The sequence below is a fragment of the Homalodisca vitripennis genome, chromosome X (genome assembly GCF_021130785.1).
Source record: "Homalodisca vitripennis isolate AUS2020 chromosome X, UT_GWSS_2.1, whole genome shotgun sequence".
In the NCBI taxonomy this organism is placed as follows: Eukaryota; Metazoa; Arthropoda; class Insecta; order Hemiptera; family Cicadellidae; genus Homalodisca; species Homalodisca vitripennis.
The window spans coordinates 85,984,196-86,007,119 of NC_060215.1; the positions used below are offsets into that span (position 1 = coordinate 85,984,196).

Sequence of the window (22,924 nt, forward strand, 5' to 3'; positions counted from 1 at the left end):
CTATGAAAGAATGGCCTTTTTTTATGTGTAAAACAGTACTTTTTAACATATAATACAACCATTAACTCAAATATTCCATTCATATTAATGGCTAATAATCAATGTTATGGGATATGTGAAACTAAGGTAAAAATATGTCTTAAATGAATTAAAGTTCCTCATCACAATAAAAAGCACTCTTAACCAGATGGTAAATAACCGGAAACTGCTGAGAAAGTATTTGGAACTCTTTAGATTTGGAATTTTGTTATTTACTATTATTTCAGTAAATGTAATATATTAAATTTTATGTAGATGATTACTGCATCATTTGATGAAGAATTTCACTACCATTAAATATTAATTAGCCATACATGTTCAAGTATAATTATTTCCATACTAAACAGAATTTACAACTTGATTAATTATTTGTTTTTAAATTTTGAATTAATTTTAAGATGTAATTCTGTATTTTCTCAATAGTAAGTTTTCAGATGTGTCAATATAAAATTATTCTAATGTTTTGGATTAATTATTGCAACCATTGAGTACGACTTTAATATACTAGATTAACTGTTGAAACTCAAAAGTTCATGAAGTACTTTAAAATATTGAGAAAGAAACTCAGATTATTTTTTTATTTCAACTTATTAGTTTGAAATATATTTAAGTTCAGGAACCTTACTAATAAAATTCGATTTAGTAATAGCTGAGCTGAAGTTTAAACACATTGTCTTTATTCACTCATTACCTCTGCCTGGTAATTCGGTTTTTCATTTTGATTGATTATACCACACATTCAAAAATAAAATAAATCCATAAGTAAATTCAACATAAATTTGTTCTTGCTTTTTCTGTTAGTTCTCTTCCACATCACTAACAATTAATTTTTACATTATTTTAGTCTGCTGTATTTTTTGGTATACAGGGTCATCGAAAAATAATGCCTAGATTTTAAATAACTGTCATAAAAAAACTATTAAAGGTAATTTAAAGGTTGTAGTCTTAAAATGTGCGGAAAGAAATAAATTTTTTTTCATACCTTAGTATGTTTCAATGTGAGCACTGTTCGTTGCCCTGCAGATATCAAGTCTGTAGTCAACTTCCTGCCACGTGCGTCCAATCATATCTGGCGTAACAGTTAAGATTGCGGAAGAAATTCGCTCCCGAAGATGGTCCAAATCCCGAATCTTTTCTGCGTAAACATTTTTTATGTACCCCCAGAAAAAAAATCCAAAGGGGTAAGATCAGGACTTCTAGGAGGCCATGAAATGGGGGCTGCTCTACCAATCCAACCATTTGGGAAGCGTGCATTTAGTGCAGCGCGTACCTCGCGATGGTAGTGAGGTGGAGCCCCATCTTGCATAAAAATGATTCGCTGTCCAGTCTGTTGTTCGATATCGTCTAATTGGGGGAACACAAACAGTTCAAGCATGTCCAGGTAAACTAGGCCTGTAATGGTTTTTTCTACAAAAAAGAAAGGTCCAATAACTTTGTCATGAAATAACGCGCACCACATATCGCTTTGTTATCAGGTGCTGTTTGACCCGGATATGTTCTCCGAAAGAGCCGCTGTACACTGACAATTGACTTTGACTCCGCGTACCAAATCACGCACTGTGCTTTTTGTTGCACGGTCAACATCGTACTGAGCGGCGGCGCGTCTGTGGCCGGCTGACCTTGACGATTGCACAGCTTGTCTGCGCATCACGAAGACAGGGAAACACAATCAGACGAACTAAAAACAAAACTTGCGTTCACCAGTTATCGTCCAGTGAAAGAATTACTCATTTAACATGAAAGGTTTTGATGTTATAATTTTATTAAATCTAGGCATTATTTTTCGATGACACTGTATTATTATACAAAGTTTCTTTTGATAACTTAAAATTAGTTCTTGCAAGAACTAAAGCATCACAAATTATTATCTATCAGCATTTTTTACAAATTTATACTAAAACACTAGACTTGTAAGAATTAATATGTGTACAATATGTAGAGCCTATCATAAATATTTGTGAGCGTTTTCCTCTCAGAATTAAATTCAGCATTAACTCAGTACAAGTGCCTTCTTTAATGTCCCTATAAATGGTTTTGGCTGTATGTCATGGGAGGACATTGCCTGCTGTTCATAATGTATTTGAAGATGTTATGATCTATTTTCATTATGTTTTGTCTTAGGTGTGTAAATACCTAATATGCAAATTATCACACCTGCACAAATGTGTACACACTGAGTCAAAGTCAAAATAGTGGTTTAAACTTTGAAATTAAAAACTTATTTGGTCATCATAAACAAGCTGAACTTCAAAAATAGTATGTATCGAAGATAAGTACTTAGGAAAACCAAAAATATTTATTATAATTGATACTTATTAATTAACTGTAATTATTAATGTTTATGTTAAAACTATTTAAGTTTATATCTTGGAATTGTAACCAGATTTTATCATTGTTTTACTGTTTAAGGCTGATGTTATATTACATTATGTCAGTAAAATTAATTTTTCTTTATTTTACAGATCCGAGCACCAAAATGTCAACTTTTGGTAAAGATGGAGATACCAAGGTAAATATCAAAATAAAGGAATTTGCATGTTTTCAAGATCATATCTAGACATAGAACTAGAATAGGTTTTTAATTTTCTTAATGAGAATTTAGAAAGTTGAAACAAATTGTTAATGAACCAACAATGTAACTCATGTGTTTGTATTTATTACATTTGTAAGAAATCAACGTATATTTTCACTGACGAACTGCGGACCAAAAATGTTCTGCGGACACACATGTGGTCCTCAGTATGTTTTAAGCTCAGAATCGTATTTCTGAGATGCTTGCATTCTGTAAAATGTCAGATTCGTATATATTGAAAAATTTCCTTGTCTGGTATGATCACCTTTACATGTTAGTTCCAAACTGTCTCCCATTAGGCACTATTACGCTGAGCAATACACACCATACACTCAATAACCATGTCCTTTGCTTTATAAGTTTTAACACTTGACTCAGTTTGTTTGCTAAGGACTATTGTCATTTGCAAGCCATGTTATAATACCAAACTGGGCCTCTTTGACTGAGTAACTGCCTTTTTCTGATTCAGCAGTTCCTTATATGCGAGTATTATTCCTGATGCAATAATGCTGGTATTATAAAGTAAATTATTAAAGAAATATTTATTCTTTGTCTCATACATAAATTTTGTGATATCAAGTATTCCATCCATCCAGACTTTATTATAAATGATAAATAATAGTGCATTATTAGTGCAAATTGTTAGCTGCATCTTGAGCAAAAACCACTTAAACGTCCTCTTTCCCTCAAAAACTTTTTATTATATGTATAGACTTCGATAAATTGGTTGTATGTGTGTGTGTTAAATTGAGTTCATCCGAAAGTCTTCAGTTACTCGTATAGGCTTCATTTAAGTCTTTTCATGTATTTACACCTAAAACAAAATAGTTATTATTTTCTAATATCCTAAAGCAATATGGTGGCTATTTACAATATGTATACAAGATTGAGTTTATATTCTATTAATATTAGAGACCTATTTTTACTTTTGCAAATAAAAGTACCAAATAAAGAGCACAAATTTATACCGTAGTACAGGGCCTTGTATTAATAAATGTCTTAGCTTTTCAGGACTTATAATACATTATAACACACTGATGTAGGATACTGACCACACACAATTTTGCGACCGATGTAATTAATATAGCTGTGTTGAGAAAACATTGTCCTAATAGTCTTAATCCTGAAAATTTCCTCTCTAACATTCCGAATTTTCCTCATAATTTCCACATAAAAATATTTCCCTTTTAACTGGATCATGAATCTTAGATCCACGGATTTTGATAACCATGAAATTATATTGACCACGAAGTCAAAGAGATAACCACCACAACAAAACCACCTGAAACAATCCTAAACTAATTAGGTTTATGCCAAGACTGTTGATAAAATAAAAACTGCTTCTCCCGAAGGGTTAAGCACATGCAGCTTCACCACTGGTTTCCAAAAACAAAAAGTTATGAACTGAATTACTTTGATTATGTTCTATATTATTCATTAAGATTAATATTTACAAGAAGTTATCAGCTTAGTAACTATTACTATACTTACGGACAGAGCTAGTGGGAATTTATTTTTATGGCTGAGGCAGCCCAATTTGTCTTACTGATATCACCACACATGTGTTGGAAGTGGCATGATTATTTTATCGTAATATCCTGTATTATAATTTCTTATAATCAATACAATTTAAAAAATGTCCTAACACAAAAGAGGCATATGATATACACACCACAGTGGGTAAGCTCAGACTTGTTTGTGCTCCTATTGGTTTTGGTAGTGGGTCTCAGGTATGTTTTAATAATTGGTATCATGTTTTTTATAATTTCATTGAGCAGTTGGGTGGATGAGTGAGTGATACATTCCACTGGCTAGTATCTTTTTAAATATAAATCTTAACAAACAAATTTGTCAAAGAAGGTGTTGTATATTATTTATTTGTAAGTAGTGATTTTTGTGCTTAGACAATTATAGGCTAAAAGATTAACTCAAATTGGTTGAATCAGACTTTATACAGAGTGAATACTCTTTTCTTCTGGCATACATATATGTAAAAGAACTAGTGAACATCCTAAGATGAAACTGTAATTGTGTCATATTTGTCAATTTCTTATGTCCCGAAATAATGAAATTAAATTAGAAGAATAGAGGATTCAGTAATAGAACACATTTTCTTAGGCAGTCATATAAAACCAAACCAAGAAATATTTCTTTGGTTATATAGCTTAAATTACTCAAAAAACTGTGTTTACTGTATAACTTGTTTTTGTGTACATAGCAAGGTATAAAGACCATTAAATGTGAGAGTTGAAACACACGTATATCACAAATAATTCTTCATTCTTGCTAGTAGTAAGGTCATAAATGTTCAACAGTGTTTCTTGTCCGAAAATCATCACATAATGTGAAATGAGCCAACATAATATTGCATGAAGAGACTTTTAGTCTTCATACATAACATATTCATAACCAATCACTACATGAACTTCTGTTGAAGTCAGACCAAGTTTGTTAGCAATTAAAATTAAATTACATTATAAACTAGTTTATCCGGATCTCATTGATCTGGATCTCCAGGTTATCCGGATTAATTTTACAGAATAGAGAGGCCAATTTATTTTATTTTTGATTGTGGTTTGTTTTTTGTTAACACATGTTCAGCATTCAAAATTATGCATAAAATATATAATAACAAATTAACAATGTTTTATTGTAACCTATGTAGAAGTTTTAACAAGAGAACAATGAAAACTACTCTAATAATGAAAAACTGTAAGGTTTCATGATTCATTCTGATGCCATGGAACAGCTAGACCAGAAGATTTTTGAGAGAAAGTTCAGCACTTTTGTCAACGGAAATGATGCCCTTGAAACATCTGCGTGATTTTACTTTACAGAAACAGTGTGCCAAAGTCCAAAGAAAAAAAGGCTTGAAGTTTTTACAAATCAGTAAACAATCATTTTTTATTAGTTATTTTTTGTGTTTTCTCTATAATTGAAATCTGTAAAACAACATAAATCAGAATTATATTTATTTTACTGTAATTTAAATTCCTTATTAATCTGGTTTATCTATTATGTTTTTACTATATTCCTAGTTTATCCAGATCACTTCTAGTCCCAAATAATCGATAAACGAGGCTGTACTGTAATTAAAAAACTTAATCAAATTTTAAGAATCTCATTTAATAAAATTCAAGTACATAGTTTACCTTGAAATCTAAAACAAGATAAAAGATTAAAAATTAGAGTGAAGGCATCTGTACACCCATGAAATCAGTGTAGTCTTTACGAGACATGCCTTGGATTCTTATTGTTATGATATGCAATGATGGAGTTTCCTGTTCAGAATCCACTTATTTTATGCTGTGATGAAAACATCATGTCTTGGAGTAATGCATCTGTGTTATGCTGAAATATTTTTTATGTGAATCTTCTCCTGTCCTTCGAGTTGAGTCTGATGTATATTTTTGTTCTTTTACTTGTATCTACAGCTTTTTCAGTGTGTTCTTTTACTTGTATCTACAGCTTCTTCGGTGTTAGGTCTAACTCTGGTATGTTGAATATCTATTCAATTTTTATTAAGATATAATAGTGGCAATCCTGTGAATTCTTTCAAATCATCCATCATCCATAATAAACTTTAATCAAAGAATTGTTTAGATTGTTTTCCTGAGTATGACAAGTTAAGCCTGACATTGAAATAATACAGGGGAACATGGAAGGATTATTAAATCTTTTGAATTCATCGATAATTTTAAATTTTAACGACTACCAGATTAAAGTCTCAGGTAGCAGAATTTTATAACTTTGGAATTTCAAAACTAGTTCACCACTATGATAAGTGCCTAAATTTGTATGGCGACTATATTGAAAAATAGTATTTTAGTGTCACTTTCCAATTTATAATATACTACAATTTCTTTTGTTTTTTCTATATCAAAAGGCAATCTACTTTCTGGATAGCCCTTGTGTATTCTGTTTTATTTATATTGGTTGTTTATATATAATATGTACTTCCCATCGAAATCTGGTTATATGGCCTAGGACAGCTTTTCAAAATAGCTTGAAACTTGTATTTCTAATTCAATAAAACTTTCTAACCAAATATAAACTTACAACAATTATACAGTTTCTCACACAAAATATATATATATATATATATATCATTTTAAAAAATCAAAATAAAATTACAAAATATATTTTTTTCTAAATTGATTTTATATAATTTTTCTGACTAGGAAAATGTGTTACCTTTAAATTAATGTGAAAATTATAATTATACAATTCCTAGGGGGTCATATATAGTTTTTTATCCGAAATTCTGCAAAAAAACCGCTTTTTGTTGTCTGCAGCATTTCTGTTGTCTGCAGCATTTCTGTGCTACTTTAGACAAATTTTACTAAAATTCGTTTCTTTTAACACAGGCTTCAAAATGTTTAATGCAAAATCTTATATTTTAATTGGTTCACTATAGCTCCTTGCACAGCTGCACCATACACTGAGAGTAAAATTGGTTTCATGATATTCACAAAAAAGGGCTCTCTCCCTACAACACCATTGTGCCTGTTTAATTTCCACAAAATTAGCAATGTGAGTGATCCGAATGTATTGCCGCTGTTAAGGTCATTGCACTATTCCCCTACCACTGCAATGCTTAACCCCTCCTTTTGTCTTTATTTAGCCATCAATGTCAGAAGCTTCTGTAAAAGTGAATGTGTCTGACTTCTGTTAAATGATTTTCTTATTACATTAGACTATACGTTTTATTTATTGTTTGTTACAGTATTGATAAAGTAAAATAAGGATGCAGTATAAAGAGTATTTAATTATGTTTTAACATTAGGGTCTTTGTTACTATATCAATATGTTGGAATTGGAATGATTTTTCATTCCTTGAAAAAAGACGCTCTTGAGGTTCAGATTATCTGGTATAATACAAAAATGTAGCATATTTGAGATCTTGAAACAATACACAACTGTTTCACTACAAAAGCACAAGACCAAAAGTGACTACTCTACTTTAGCTAGTAAGCGAGATGCTTGTCATCATCAACAAAACCATATTCTTCATATTACAAAGTATTAATTTGTCTGCAAAGTTAATACAGTTTTTTGTTTAAGGTTAGGTATAGTATTTGTATACTTTGTAAATAAAATTTCAACTGTTTATGTACAGACCCGGTCGTGGGATGTGGACCAAAACCAAAACAGCGTAGGCTGCTTAAGGATGGATTCCAACTGTATGGACAGAAAAAAAACAAGGAGGGTCAAGGTAATCTCTATGAAATTCTGTATTTACTTATAAATTAATAAGGGTTTTCTGATGATGATGTATTTATTTATTTTTAGATATGGTGGCCTGATTCTATTCTTGTATTATCTTAGGGCAAACATAAAATATTCAAGAGGCAATAATAGATCATATTAATTGTGTTCGTTTTCTAAGGGAAACTATGGAAAGCACTGTTCGGTACTTGTGTCTTTTTATTCTACATATCATGAATTAATCGTACTTTGGAAACATCCATAATAGGTGACTTTCTGATACTTTCTTCTTATATTGGTCGGCAATGTGATGTATTCAGAGCCATGTTATTTTCTCAGTACTGTAACCTGGGCTTCCATCGATGAAAAAATATGGAAAAGCATTGATTCCTATGCGTAATTTTGGGTTCCATAAAACTTTTTATGTGTGGGCATAGATTATGTGTGAATTTTTATAATGTCCTTTGAATTTTTACTAGGAATGGATAGATTTTGATACTCAATATGTAGCTCTTTTCACTCGATTCTGATACCAACAGAAGTGCTTTAATTCTCTAAGAAAGTCATGATTTCACAATATTATGACTAGTGATGTGTTGAAGCTGAATCTCGAATGCAAATGTCTTTTTGTGGATGACGGTTGATATGCAGTATGCAAATTATCGATTGCTAACACATATTTTCTTGTACTTTCTATATGAAAAAATTTAGATAGATAACCCAATTAACAAATTACCGCGGTTTCAAAAATAATATTTCAGTCATAATTAATATTTAATATATTTATGTTATTGTATTTTGTAAGTTTGCTATGTATATTCATGGACAACAACTGACTGGCATCAAGCAAATTACAGAGTGCTAAAACTTGTTTTTTTATTTTACTTCACTTTTTTAAAACACTATTTAGAAACATACAGTAAAAATATAACGTGATTTTTAAATAATACATTACTTTAAGTTGGTATTTTATATGTCTATATTTGTCAACATCAGCGTGTCTACTGTTTATACAGGGTGTTTACTAAAGGTGTAATATACAAATATATACCTGTACATGTTTAAGTAAATGGAATATATTCTGGAAGCCCATTTTATAATCTTCCATGTCTATTACTTAAAAGTAGAAGGTAGAGGATATGATATGAGTAAATGGTAAATGGGGAGTAAATGGTAATGCGCTTTCTTGGTTCACAAGCTAACTCACGGATAGGCTACAGACCGTGTCTATCTGTGGGACTGAGAGTGATGCGCTTCCTGTGGATTACGGAGTGGTCCAGGGGAGTACGTTGGGCCCAATTCTGTTTTTGATTTACATAAAATATTTCTAAATTAAATCTGAATGGCAAACCTGTTTTATTTGCCGATGATAGCCTTATTTTAATTTAGGGCAACGATTGGGTTGATGCTCGTTCAAAAGCACTATATGACCTTATGGTCCTAAAGAATTGGTTTGATCAAAATGTTCTTTCACTAAACACCTCGAAAACTAAATTTATGCCCATTTCTCTCAGGGAGTCTACAGACTATTCCCTAGACGGACTGGTTGTTCACAGTTGTGGCAGTTATAATAATGTATTTTGCTCTTGTGAAAGTATTGAAAATGTCTCGTCTTATAAATATCTGGGCGTTATCTTTGATAAGCGTTTGAAATGGTCTTGTCATATTGAATATGTGAAGAGAAGAACAAGGAAATACATATTTGCATTCAAACAATTAAGGGAAATTTTAAATGAAAAGGAAATTAAACTTGCCTATTTTGCCTACGCCCAGTCATTGTTTTCATTCGGAATAATAGCCTGGGGCGGAGCGTACAAAACACTTCTGCAGCCACTGCAGGTAGTTCAGAACGCAATTTTAAAGGCCGGGTATAAAAAATGTAGGAGATATCATACTGATACCTTATACAAAGAAACCGATATTCTGTCAATCCGTAAAATTTTCATAAAAACAATCCTCATCCATATTTATAACAACTTTACAACAATCTTCTCAACAACTTCACACTCTCATAATACTCGATATGCACGGAATATTGGTGTTGTCCCAATGCAAATTAGTAAATCCATATCATCAACTAACTCTTTCTACATATCCCATCTTCTATTTAGAAATCTTTGTCGATATTTTCCAGATCACCACATTTTTGATTCACCATCGATATTTATGTGTAAAAAACGTTCAAATGAATGGTTGTCGAGGCTGAATCAATTATTACGGCTGAATACAGAAGGGACTACTTCTAACATTGCCCCCCCTTCCTTATCTTATCTACCCTCCTTATCTAACCTGTTACTCCACTACCTACAATTATGAATGGATTCATGGTAGCTCGTAGTATAATTTATATATTTAACTTTACTACTTCACTTTAATCCTCTCAATTAACTACTGTATATAAGTGAATACTCTGTCGTTTCTTCTTGATTCTGGAAATACGCCATCCTAAATTTTAATACTTTTAATTATTCGCTAAGATTGGCATTAGTACAATATTTCATGAAGTGTGTGTGTGTGTGTGTGGGCGTGCGTGACGAGCGCACCACGTAGTTCGCATGATTTATATTGAATAAAGACAGCAAATTACAATCCATCCATGGTTTCATGACAGCAACTCGAGCCTACGCACAGGCTTTCTACAGGCCCATGTAGGCTTATTTCCTAGGTCACTAATATTTTCTATTAATGAGTTAAACTTCTTAAAAGAAATTAACTGCTACTACTAACGAATGTACAACTAGTTATATAAATAGATTCCTTAATTGTATATTATTAAATAACTTATAATTACTGCTTAATTTTTACATTGTTACTCTTTGTTTATGTTTTAAGGAGTTTAAGTTTTAGTTTGTACACTATTTCATGTACCGAAATTGGAAATAAATTATGATTCAATTCAATTCAATTCAATGATATATATTCCCTAAACCTGTGCAAATTTTATTAAAATATCACTGTATTCTTTTAGCAGAGTTCAGATAAAGTTTTTTTAGTTAATTTTGTTGTTGTACCAAATCGACAAAATCGTAGTCTTGTGCACTACAGATCTATAACCCACAATGCTGGAGTGCAGTATGCCCCACTCGTTAGCGCTGTGTTAGAAAATTTTTACAGGTTAGGTAATATTTTTATTTTCTCTAATTGTATACATGTATTTTCCAGACATAACAGAAAGGAAATTTATTAAATATACACATGTTATTTCGGCACATTTAAAGATATAACAGAGATATATTATATAAACAAAGAAGCTCACCGCCGAGATTTGATAGGTGGTATCGATGAATCATCACCGAATTTATTGAAAATTTTTGCCAGGTCACCGCAGCTTCGTGGTATTTCTTGTAAATATAGCTGCTGACGAAAAACTGTTATCGCTGCATTCAGTGTAAGGGTTGAATATAGTATTACAGTTGTTTATATTTGGTTTGAAAATGGACTAAAGATCCAGAAAACAGGAAAAACCCAAATTTCATATAAAGGTTTGAGTGGCCACCACCCTATGTAGTTTTATTGCTGACTCCTCATTATTGGCAGAATTTATGCTCAACATATCATGTTTTATTTTGGTACCTACTTTCATTCCAAGATGGCATCTGTCTTACACATTTGTTTAGTTACAAAGTTGATTTATATATAATAAATTATTGACCACAGAAGCATATTGGCACTTGGGGTGTTAAAAGGAGGCTTTCACCCTGTTCAAAAATGTTTGTACCAATTTAGTAACTGTTATAATTTTCATTGTTTGATTTTTAACATAATGGACCCCAAAAAATGCAATAATAGTATGACCTTATTTATGAAAGTAAAAAAAATATCATATTTAATTTCATCTATTTTTGTAAGTTTCTTTACCGGATCATAAGCTTTATAATCAAGATAAGTGCTTGGGTTAAGCAAGGTATGGCAAACAACATTATCTAGTGGAAATTCTTCTAGATATTTCACTTACATCCTCTTTTAGTTCATTACCCTGTAGCTGACTTGTTATGGAACAAGAGTGCCTCATAGTTTTAACAGAAACCAAATCTACAATTTCCAGACTATACATTATATTAAAGAGACTTGTCTGTTTCTCAATAATCTGGAATATATGATGTAGGTCTTAGGTTTGGTGCCATTGTGTCGAATGAGGTATTCATGAGTAAACTTGACACTTACCTAACAAATCATAGATGACAAAAATATGTAGTACTGTAGGCCTTACACAGGAGAATCTCTAAAACAGCTGTTTTATCAAACAAAAGTTGAATTGTAATTGGAACATTCACAGTTATTTAAAAAAAAAATTATTATGTCTTTTGCTGGGCAAAATTATGAGGTACTTATTTTATAACAGAAAATTCAAATTTAAAAATGTACTCTGTAATATAAAAGTTCTGTAAGTCAGTATATGATTTTTTTATTGCATTATTGAATCCTACATTAAAGTTTCCAAATGTTCTTATTTAATCTTAAAATACTGTTTTCACAGCACAAAAAACATTAAATTTTTTATTTTTCAGACAAAAAATGACCGAAAATACATTGAAATTACGTCAGAAAATATCGAAGGATTTCGTGGAGGTGCTGACATTGACACATTAATGGAGTATATTGAAAGTCCTTCAAATATACTTGATAAGGCAAGTAAAGCACGTGCCAACCAATCAAATGGCCCCCGAAATCATGTTAAAGTCCGGGCGAAAGAAGAAGACTCTAGGCCAATTAAACGGAGAACTAAAGAGAAATTTCAAAGGTGTAACAGGTAGGTATCAGTAAACAAATTACGTATCAGGGTGAATTATACATTTAGTATCTTTTGGTATTCAAAGTTCTTATATATATCTTAAATCATACGTGTATATATAATATGTATACTTTTATCATCCAGAAAGTAATGTTCATGTGTACAAGTGCTTATTCAACATCAAATTATTCATTTTATGGATTCATGTTGACTAAATGGATTGAACAAGTAATGAAAATCTTTAGAATTGTACGCTGGACATGGTATTAAGAGGTGCATTGCCCCCAGTGATTTCGAGTTTAATCCCATATAATCAATGTTATTTTCTAACTATCGTCCTTACCATACTTTTGACCTGATACATATAATATTTTCAGCATAATCGATTAGCATTTTCTAGAGAACTCAACAGTTCATTTTTCAAAAAGAAATTGTACAAAGAATTACTAGTGCCATTGTTATTGTTTTCAATTAATTTAGTTTACAATTGCATAACTTTAAAATTGAAATTTTTGTAATTGTATACAATTACTTCAAATTACTTTTTGATTGTCAAATTATCTTGTTTGTTTGTCTGAAATTTCATTTCATTGTCACTGACTATGTATATATATATATATATATTGAATCATAAAAAGTAATTGCTCTGCCGGGTCTCAAACTCTTATCTCTCACCACTCTGTGATTTGGTGGTAGCACACACACTCGGCAAGTGAGAGTTCCGGGTTCGAGTCCTAGCGGAGCAAGTACATTTTGTGATTCAATATTTACTGAAATAAAAATTAGGCTATTGCCATTTATACAAATTTAATGAATGTGTCAAATACTTATACAGCCGCATATATAATATATAAGTTGCAAAATGTGATCTGTATATATTAGTTCAAATATATATCTCAAGGAATTATACATATATATATATATATATATATATATATATATATATATATATATATATAAAAGAAAGAAAGAAAACTTGCTTTATTTATACAGTAAACTAAAAACAAAAAAATTACCCTGTATATCCTTAGTGAACAAACATGATTTATGTCAGGAACCAAGGTTTCTAATTCAAACCACTAGGCCTGCCTGTGCCTGAATTGCCCAAAATATAATATTCATATGAAAACAATCTTTCTGGAATGTCTATCTCCAATGACAAGTTTCATTTTTGAAATAATGTGGATGGTAGTCAGACCTACACACGACCTGTACATTTCACTCGCCAGCCTGTCCACATTGCCTCAACCACTCTTTGCCGGCTGGCTCATCAACTCATTGCTGTTATCAACATTAAAATGTACCCCTATTTCACACTTTCTAAGCTCTTCCATTCCTTGAACCAGAGAATTATTATATATCTAATATTGTAATTATATCAAAGTTGGACAAGCCACAAAGTAGAGATCCTGACTATTTTGTGCAGAATTATGAGTGGAGAAATGTGTAATCATAGCCCTGAAAAATCATGATTGTTGTGTGTGTGTGTGTGTGTGTGTGTGTGTGCGCGCGCGCGTGCGTGCATGTGCACATATACACGTGTGTTTAAATTGTAATCTGAACATAATTTGTGTTATTATTTAAATATGAATAACAATAAAAAATAAAAGATGGTACAATATAATATATTGATTAGAACTATATCTTTTAGAATGTAATGACCTAAACAAATTCTGCATGCTTCAGGCAAAAAACTTTTACTAGAAGTATAAAAAACTCAAAGAAGTAAAGAGTAAACTAACATAAAATTATATATGTAAGATACTTTTTAATTAATTTAGTTAACTGTTGGAACATGGAACAAAGTGTGTTTTTCTTACCTGGTTCAGTGCACTGAAATACATCAGCAGTGGCTGAAATGATGAAGTCAAATTTGCTTGTTTACACAAATTTACAGGTGCAATGGACATTCATTGCATTAATGAGGATATGTATATAAAGAACAAGCAGAAAATTGCTGCTCGTGAGAAGAAACAGGTTTAGGAGAAAAACCTTGTAGTTATAAAAAGCAAAGCAATTTTTATGATACCGTAAATATGTTATTTCATATCAAATTTATCTGTGGCAAATTTATTTTGATTATAAAAAGTATTAATATTATTAAATTGGATTGCTCTAAATTAGAACATAACAGGGAAATTGTTAGTCTTATTTTTGTTAACAAATTTTAAAAAGTACCCAATCGAAAACCATTTGCACCAAATTAAGGTATTATAAAGTTAAAGTCTATCATAACTAAGCCAGATGATATTGTTCAGAAAAAGGATGTTTTTAGGTTTTTCTAAATACCCTTATCACTTCTAAATTCAAGGAAAACTTCAAATTACAAAATGGAAATTTTATATTTGTTCTCTGGAACAAAGTAGCGTTAAAGTAGACAATGTGGTTGTGAAATACGAGGTCTGTCCAAAAAGTATCCGACCAGTAGGCGGCCGTGGCGTAACCGACCGGCTCGAACCGGTTATTGGAGGGGAGGGGCAAATCTACTCCTTCCCACATTAGGTATTGAATACGATTCGGTCACTCAGTGAGTCACAGTGCTCTGTTCCGTACAGTACTGCCGTGTGTGTGTCGCATTTCAATATGACTGAACGTGTTGAGCAGCGCATTTGCATTAAATTTTGCCAAAAACTTGGCCATTCAGCATTAGAGACGATTACTATGATACGGAAAGTTTATGGTGACGTGTCTATGGGCGATACACAAATAAAAGAGTGGTTTAAAATGGTCACATATCAGTAGAGAGTGATGACCGATCTGGCAGGCCAGAAACGCTGAAAATGTTGAATTTATTAGTGCAGCAATTAATGAAAACCGTCGATTGACTGTCCGAGAGCTGGAAGAAGATTTAGGAATACCAAAATCGTCAGTTTGTAACATTTTACACGAAGATTTTAAAATGAACTGTGTTTCGGCAAAATTTGTTCCTTGGCTGCTGACAGAAGACCAAAAGAACTGTCGACTTGAAATCACACAGGACAATCTGGTTTTGATAAAAAGTGACCCAGGGCTGTTTAAAAAAAGTTATTACTGGTGATGAGTCATGGGTTTATGGCTACGACCCTGAAACAAAGGCTCAATCTTCACAGTGGAAAACTCGTGAAGAGCAACAGCCGAAAAAGGCAAGACAAAGTCGAAGCAATGTCAAGACAATGCTGACAATTTTTTTTTTTTACCAGGACGGCGTTGTTCATCACGAATATGCTCCAAGAGGCCAGGCAGTGAATAAAGAGTATTATCTTGAGGTCCTAAGGCGGCTATGAGATGCAGTGCAAAGGAAACAACCTGAACTATGGACAAGCCGTGACTGGATCCTGCACCACGACAATGCGCCAGCTCATTCCTCAAATCTTATTCAGCGTTTTTTGGTCAAACACGACATCAACCAACTATGACAGCCTCCCTACAGTCCTTGCATAGCTCCTTGTGACTTCTGGCTATTTCCTAAATTAAAAATTCCTTTGAAAGGAAAAAGTTTTGACGATGTTGAACAAATAGAACAAAATGCGACGAAGGACCTGTTAGCCATTCCGCAAAATGAATTTAAGGAGTGTTTCCGGAAGTGGGAGGAGCGTTGGAATAAGGTAGTAGCTTGTGGAGGGGAGTACTTTGAAGGGGACCAGATTGCCGTTGCCGCCGAGTAACGTCAGTTCATGCCAGACGTCAAGGTCGGATACTTTTTGGACACACCTCGTACAATAGAGTCTGAGAGGAAACAACAGCTACAAATTAATCAAATTTTACTTTAATTGCTTATTTCCTGATGTAGACAAAATATTTCAATATGAGAGTCACCGCATTTTAACACTCACTGTGGCAGAAGACGTCCCAACTTGAGGTCATCCAGAATAGTAGCTAGTTGATATGTCAATGTTTTATTTGTGGTGTAACGTATTATGATATTAATCAAAATAATGTTTACTTTTATTTTTAGCAGTAATTTTACATTCATGTTTTAAACCTGTTATAAAAATGGCGACTGGTGGCTAAATAAGACATTTATTTACATATTTTTTATATCACCTTTTTATTTGAAATTATGAATACTATCACTCACGTATATATATATATATATATATATATATATATATATATATATATATATATATATATATATATATATATATATATATATATTCCCATTGTTAAGAAAATATTCGATGTTTTGCTTAATTTTACAATTTTTTCACTTTAAAACTTTTGTCTTTTTATTTAGCCTTGAAGAAATATCTAAAACTAAACTAGAGGACCTAACAGAAGAAAGTTCCAGTGAGAGAGTAAATGGGTCACAACAGGCTCTGTCACAGGTGCAAGTCACTGTAGATGACACTCAAATCAATAAAAAATCAACTTGGGGAGATGAGGCTGATGTTGAAAAAAGTAGTAGTACAGTAATGAAGCGTACTAAGGAGCTGAACAAGGATAGGAACTCTCCTGATGCAATTCAGGTATTTCTTTGTTTCATTGTTGACTGTTTATTATTTTAGTATGTATCAAAATAACTAATCATTTCAATTAATCAGGGTAGTGCCCATTGTCAGAAAAATCAAAAATATTTAGAATTCTATTTAAATTTGTAAGCAAATATATCAGTTCCAGTTCTGCTTACTACTGGTTTTTGCTTACTACTGGTTTTAAGAGTATCTGGAGCAAGTAGCAGCAGTCTGATTGAAAGTTGTATCCTAAAACTGAAATTTCTAACTGAAAAAAAACATGCAAACGTCTATTAATACCCAATACTCATTTAAAACAAGCCGTCTGATCACAGCATAATACATGACAAATGTATGTGGAGTGTGCAGTGCTAGTAAATAATATGGTGATCTGAAACTTGAAATGAATGATTGCATTACAAAGAAAGATGCACTAGAAACACCACCGATGTGGCGCCTTCTATTGGTTCTCTAACAAAAATTTCACTCAACGTGCCACAAAATCAGGCACTGTTCTAGAAGAAAGGATACAGTTGGATTTGTTGTTTATTATCATTTCAATTATTTAAAAGTAATAGAACCTCATACTTTGTTTATTATTTCTTATGTGATTATTCATAAAATCAAACAAAACAACATGAGTTTAAAAAACTGTAACTGTTAATTCCTGGAGAGCTGAATTAGTCACTATTGATGGATTAATTTATAAAATGTGTTATCTAACAAAAGTCCCAGATCTTTCTCCTTATACTTTTCCTCCCAACATCTTTTAACATCAATTTGCTGAACTTTTGAATCTTAATTGTAAATCCAAAAGTATTGAAGCAAACTCTGTAAAACCCTTTTTATTCTGTTAGTATAAACGTTCTTCATTTAACACTTTCCACACAGAACTTTTGCATACATCCAAATTATGAGCAATAGCGTGAGCGCTGGTGGAGGGGTTTTCTTCTACGAATAATAAAACCTCTTCTTCAAAATCAACAGTCCGTACGGATTTTACCCGTTCTACAACATTATTTTTCAAATGCCCAGTTTCCCTAAGACGAATATGAACGGCACTGAAGACGCTATGAACTGGGTGCAGCCTATCTGGAAAGCGCTCTCTGTACAATCTGCTAGCTAATCTGGCATTGCCTCCAGCAAGTCCGTACACAAAGTGAATATCAGCATACTCTTCAAAAGTAAAACGGTTTATATCGTACAAGAAACAAAGTAATAAAAGAAATTTAAATTAACAGGAAAAACTAACAGGAATTACAAAGAAGAACAGAACATTCAAACAGTGACAATCACGTTCAAAATATAGACTTGCTCAACAATGTCTTGATAGTTTGTTTATTAGTTTTTCTTCATTTAAAACACCTGATTTGGTTGCTGATTGTGGTCAGCTGTTTTCATGTAATATTATGCTATTGTTTTTTTAAGAGCATTGTGAATAGTTTGTTTCTTTTTTATTTGTGCGTGTGTAACACATTGATTACTGTAAATGGAACAAAAATGATAGTAATATTTTTTTTAGGTTATAATAATTGTTCAGTATTTTAATAAAGAACCTTAAAAAGTTTATTTGTAAAAATCCACTACATTGTTGTATGTACTTGCAATGCATGGATTTAACCTGTTTTTTACGTTTGGTTCAGCACCAGTTTGGTGCTGAAACTCAGTTATTTGTTATTCAATCTTTTTGAAACAAAAATTGCTGAATTGGTAATAAAATATGCTAAAAAAAGTTATCCTGGTGAATTTATTGTCAAAGTAGCCGTTTCAAAGCTAATACAATTTGAAAATTTTGAACGGCCGCCATTTTGAAATGCAATGAGATATTTGTTTTATTTTTTTCACTGAAAAGGACCAACACAAGGTTAACATAACTGTTAAGTTTGAATTCTGTATCTTAAGTGGTTTTTTAGTAGTATAAAACAGCCAGACAGACGCTAAACGAAGCGAAATAGGGCACCTGTTATATTGCATTATTTGTTAGTTTTGGCCTGCTGAACAATGTGGCAAAGTTTGTTCGAATGGTTGCTGGACACCCTGTATGTTTATTCATAGTGGTAAAACCATACGTGTTCGTATTGGAATAATTCAATAACCATATAAAAATGTAATGTTTATTTAAAAATAAGCTTCATGTTAACTTTGAACCAATTTGGATTAAGTTACTAAAGTTTAATTGCTGTAACATTTTACCATAAAATAAAAAAATGTTTCTTAAAGTTTACTGAAAATCGTAGTTTTATTCTGAAGTAAATGCTATTGGAGCTAGGTAAAAATTTTTAAATACAAAGTTATCTGGTCTGCACAGAAAAACAGAAAGATAAGTAATTCGTTAGCACATAACATTTTCATTATTACAAAATTTAATACAAAGCAGGTGACTCATCATAATATAATCTTACCAACTAAATAACTACTAACTAAAATAAATTAAAACTATTAAAATATCCAATTAAAATGACAGCAAACAAGCTATTTAAATAATTACATATTTTGAAAATTGGTTGAATCTAAAAAAGTACCCATTTATTTAATAATAAACCTTATCTAAAAGAAGGCTTTTACTTTTGTTTAAAAATTCTTTATATGATAAGTTTTTGAAACTACAGTAAAGAATTGGAAAGCTTAATTCCTACATAATGGACTTTGCTCGAAACTGTTTGTTCTATGAGTTGGGTTTAGAAGCAGATATCTATGCCTCTTATTATAACTATGGGGAATGACTTTTTCTAATCTGTTTTGGTGTGTGTGCGCGCGCGCGTGCGTACGTGTATGCGTGCATGCATGTAATTTTACTAATGACACCATTTTGACAGCATAACCTTTTTATGTATAAAAATAACCTTTTAACTTTAAAAATGATATGTATTAAAGTTATTACTAGATAAATGGAAGTACATACTTTATCCAACACAAATATTTGGAAGTATGATGCATGTCAACACCATTAGTACCATAAATTCAGTGACGTCATAGTACTTTTTATGTAAAAGTAACATTTTACTGAGAAAAATTATCTTATTTAATAATATTATTACTATATAAAAGCCTGTATGTTTAATTCAAGCCATTTCAACGCAAATATTCCTAATTTGGTAACATGTATCCACACCATATTCCACGGTGGTGTCAGAGTACTTTTAGTCTAAAACCCAGTTTTTCCATAAAAGTAATTATATTCCTGAATTATAATGTAAAATGAAGACAATAAGCTAAAAAACTTAATTTTGGGATTTGGGTGCTATACCCGATATAGGACTGGGCTTGAACTTGTTAAACAGGACACCATGCAGAACTTTTTTAAATGGCTACAGATATTTATAGTACCGTCACTTCATGTTTTTGAGGTTTTATCTTAAAAGTTTTTGCCTCTCTGACAAACTTAAACAGTAAATGTCAATAGTTGTTTAGGGTCAGTTAAGTTTGGATTATGAAACATAAGTATAACCATTTTTTTCCAGATTATAAAATGTTCCAGGTAACTTTTCAGATCACTTTTCTCTTCATATCAACCTTCCTCATCTTTCAGTAAATATTTTTCAAAAAGAATCAGCCAAATTGGTCTACCCGTTTCTTGAGAATAAAGCTTACCAATACATTAGTTTATTTTTACTTATAACATTTTGTGTGTGTGTTTTAGAGAGTGTGAGTGAGCATCAATCTTTTTTATTTTGTTGCATATTTTTTGTCTTGTAAGCACTATGAAGTTGATTGAATTGTAACAGTCAATCCAAATAATAATATTGGCTTGCAGTTCATTATATGGACAGTAATAATTTTTATTTGTAGTAATTTTGTGTTAATTTTAATCCATTTATGGAATCTTTTGTAGGACTCAGAATTCCACGTTGTAACAAAAAAACAACGAAAGAAGAAACGACGCACAGGATGCAGTGGACGATTAGGTGGATCCAAGCAGACTTACTACAGTGGGAGGGGATTCCCAGCTCACGACCGCACCCTCGAACAGGGTGGAACGTCTGGACTGCTATACCAATACCGAAGCCGAGGAGAGAAGGACAACACTCAACCTCGGCGAAAGTCAGCATCATCTGTGCCACCTTCAGACAAAAGCGATAGTTCTGACTTGGACAGTGTACACTCACTACCAGTGTCGTCTACCACCTCAAGGACAAAAGTTGGGAAGAATTCCGTCTCTGGTGGTTCTACACCACAAGCTTCTTATGCTGACATTGCTAGAACAATGGCTTCCCCTCCTGATATAGATCATGGGAAGTATTCTCCCTACCTGCCAAGTACAGGAGCAGACCTTGATGAGTCATCTTGTGATCACCCGGAACCATCCGCTTTGTTACCTTCTATTTTGTCTTTAAAAAAAGATGCAATGACTGATACAACATGTGATATTACAAAGCCTGCTCTTCACAAAGAAGAGTACCCACCGTTAGACATTAAAAGCGCCGATATATTTTTAGATTCATCGATTAAACCCCGTAACACACCAACAAGAGACAATACTGGTTTTGAGAATCATACCAAAACTATTTTATATGTGATACCTATTAGTAGTGAAAGTGGAACCGGTCCACGTTCTACATCTGTACATACGCCCTCAGCCTGCATTAAACCTTTCACAGAATCAGACTGTAAGAGACCCCCGGTAATTCTTATGGATGAACCTATCGCAAATTCACAAATCCCATCCGAATTGACGTTCGGGTTTGAAGTGAATCAACAGTTGCTTCAATGTGAGGAATCTACGTGTAGTTTGAATTCAGTGTCAGCGCAACATGCTTTCCACAATGATACGCAACAGACCTTCCCAGCAGACTCTTATTGGAGAAGAGTCATAGCCTATCTTGCTACAGGTATGTAGTCAATATTTAAATCACATATTTTATTTGATGTAATCCTCTAATGAAATTTATACATCACATTAATCTGAAAAAATACAATTAAGATGTATGCTATATTCGCATATCATAAAGTTTAATCTCAAACGTTATATAAAGCAAAATACAAAAATTTGTGAGTATGACTTAAAATTTTATTTATTAGTAGATTCACCAAATATTAATAACGGGTGTACTGAAATAGAGAGGTTGTATAACTATATGATATTTTGGCTTTATGGAAAATTATTTTAGACATCCTAACTGTTATTAAATATTATTTAGAGACAATGCTATTTAGTCTGTAGCTGAATTAGACTTTGTCAATGCATGTAACATGTTTTACGACAAATAAACGAATCTATTATTATTATTATTATAACCTAACATTTACTTATTATCCTCATGAAAACTTGCTAAATGGTATGCAACAATTGTATCAATTTAAAAAACATTATTTGTCTAGATTATAAGATTGGAGTTTTCCAATTGATTGATTGTTTTCATCACAAAATGGTTCTGATCATTGAAACCCACTTTTTAAATGGTTGTAACTAAAAGTTACTTTTTGGGAAGAAACCAAGTCCTGTATATTTTACTAAATATCTGTTTTTAACTCATCGCTTTGTTTATGGATGTTTACATTAAGAACTAGATTTAGTGATGAATACATTATTAAGCCATTAACTTGCTTTCCACTATGAACTGATTACTTTCTAAGGCTATAAATAGTGAATATGGGTACATGTGTGAATGATGCCGCTGCTCAGTTATTAGATATCAGCAGTACCAATTGGAAGTAAGTTTTCAACAGTGGCCCCAGTGGATCTACTTAGTATAATCATGTCCTTAATATATATATATATATAAATATGGATAATTGTTTTCATAGAGTGTTTGATGTATTGTTAATTTAAACCTGCATAAATTAATCTGTGCCCAATAAGTCTGGTATGTATGCAAATCACATAATATTGATGTGATCTAGTAAACAAACTGAAATTAAATCAGCTCTAACCAATTATATGAAAGAAAGATATTGCTTTGATCTCCCACCATTAGCTTATGTGTTAATGAAGATAAACCT

General features: G+C 32.0%; 1 protein-coding gene across 2 annotated transcripts in view; it reads left to right on the top strand.

The window, feature by feature from the left end:
• LOC124369299 overlaps window positions 1-22,924 on the top strand; it is a 137,123-nt gene that overhangs the window by 103,811 nt on the left and 10,388 nt on the right. For both annotated transcript variants that reach the window (XM_046827235.1, XM_046827236.1), the window contains 5 exons: window positions 2,502-2,548; window positions 7,731-7,826; window positions 12,328-12,569; window positions 16,768-16,999; window positions 20,817-21,813. In XM_046827235.1, coding sequence (XP_046683191.1) covers window positions 2,502-2,548; window positions 7,731-7,826; window positions 12,328-12,569; window positions 16,768-16,999; window positions 20,817-21,813 — 1,614 coding nt within the window. The remainder of the gene's footprint in view (window positions 1-2,501; window positions 2,549-7,730; window positions 7,827-12,327; window positions 12,570-16,767; window positions 17,000-20,816; window positions 21,814-22,924) is intronic.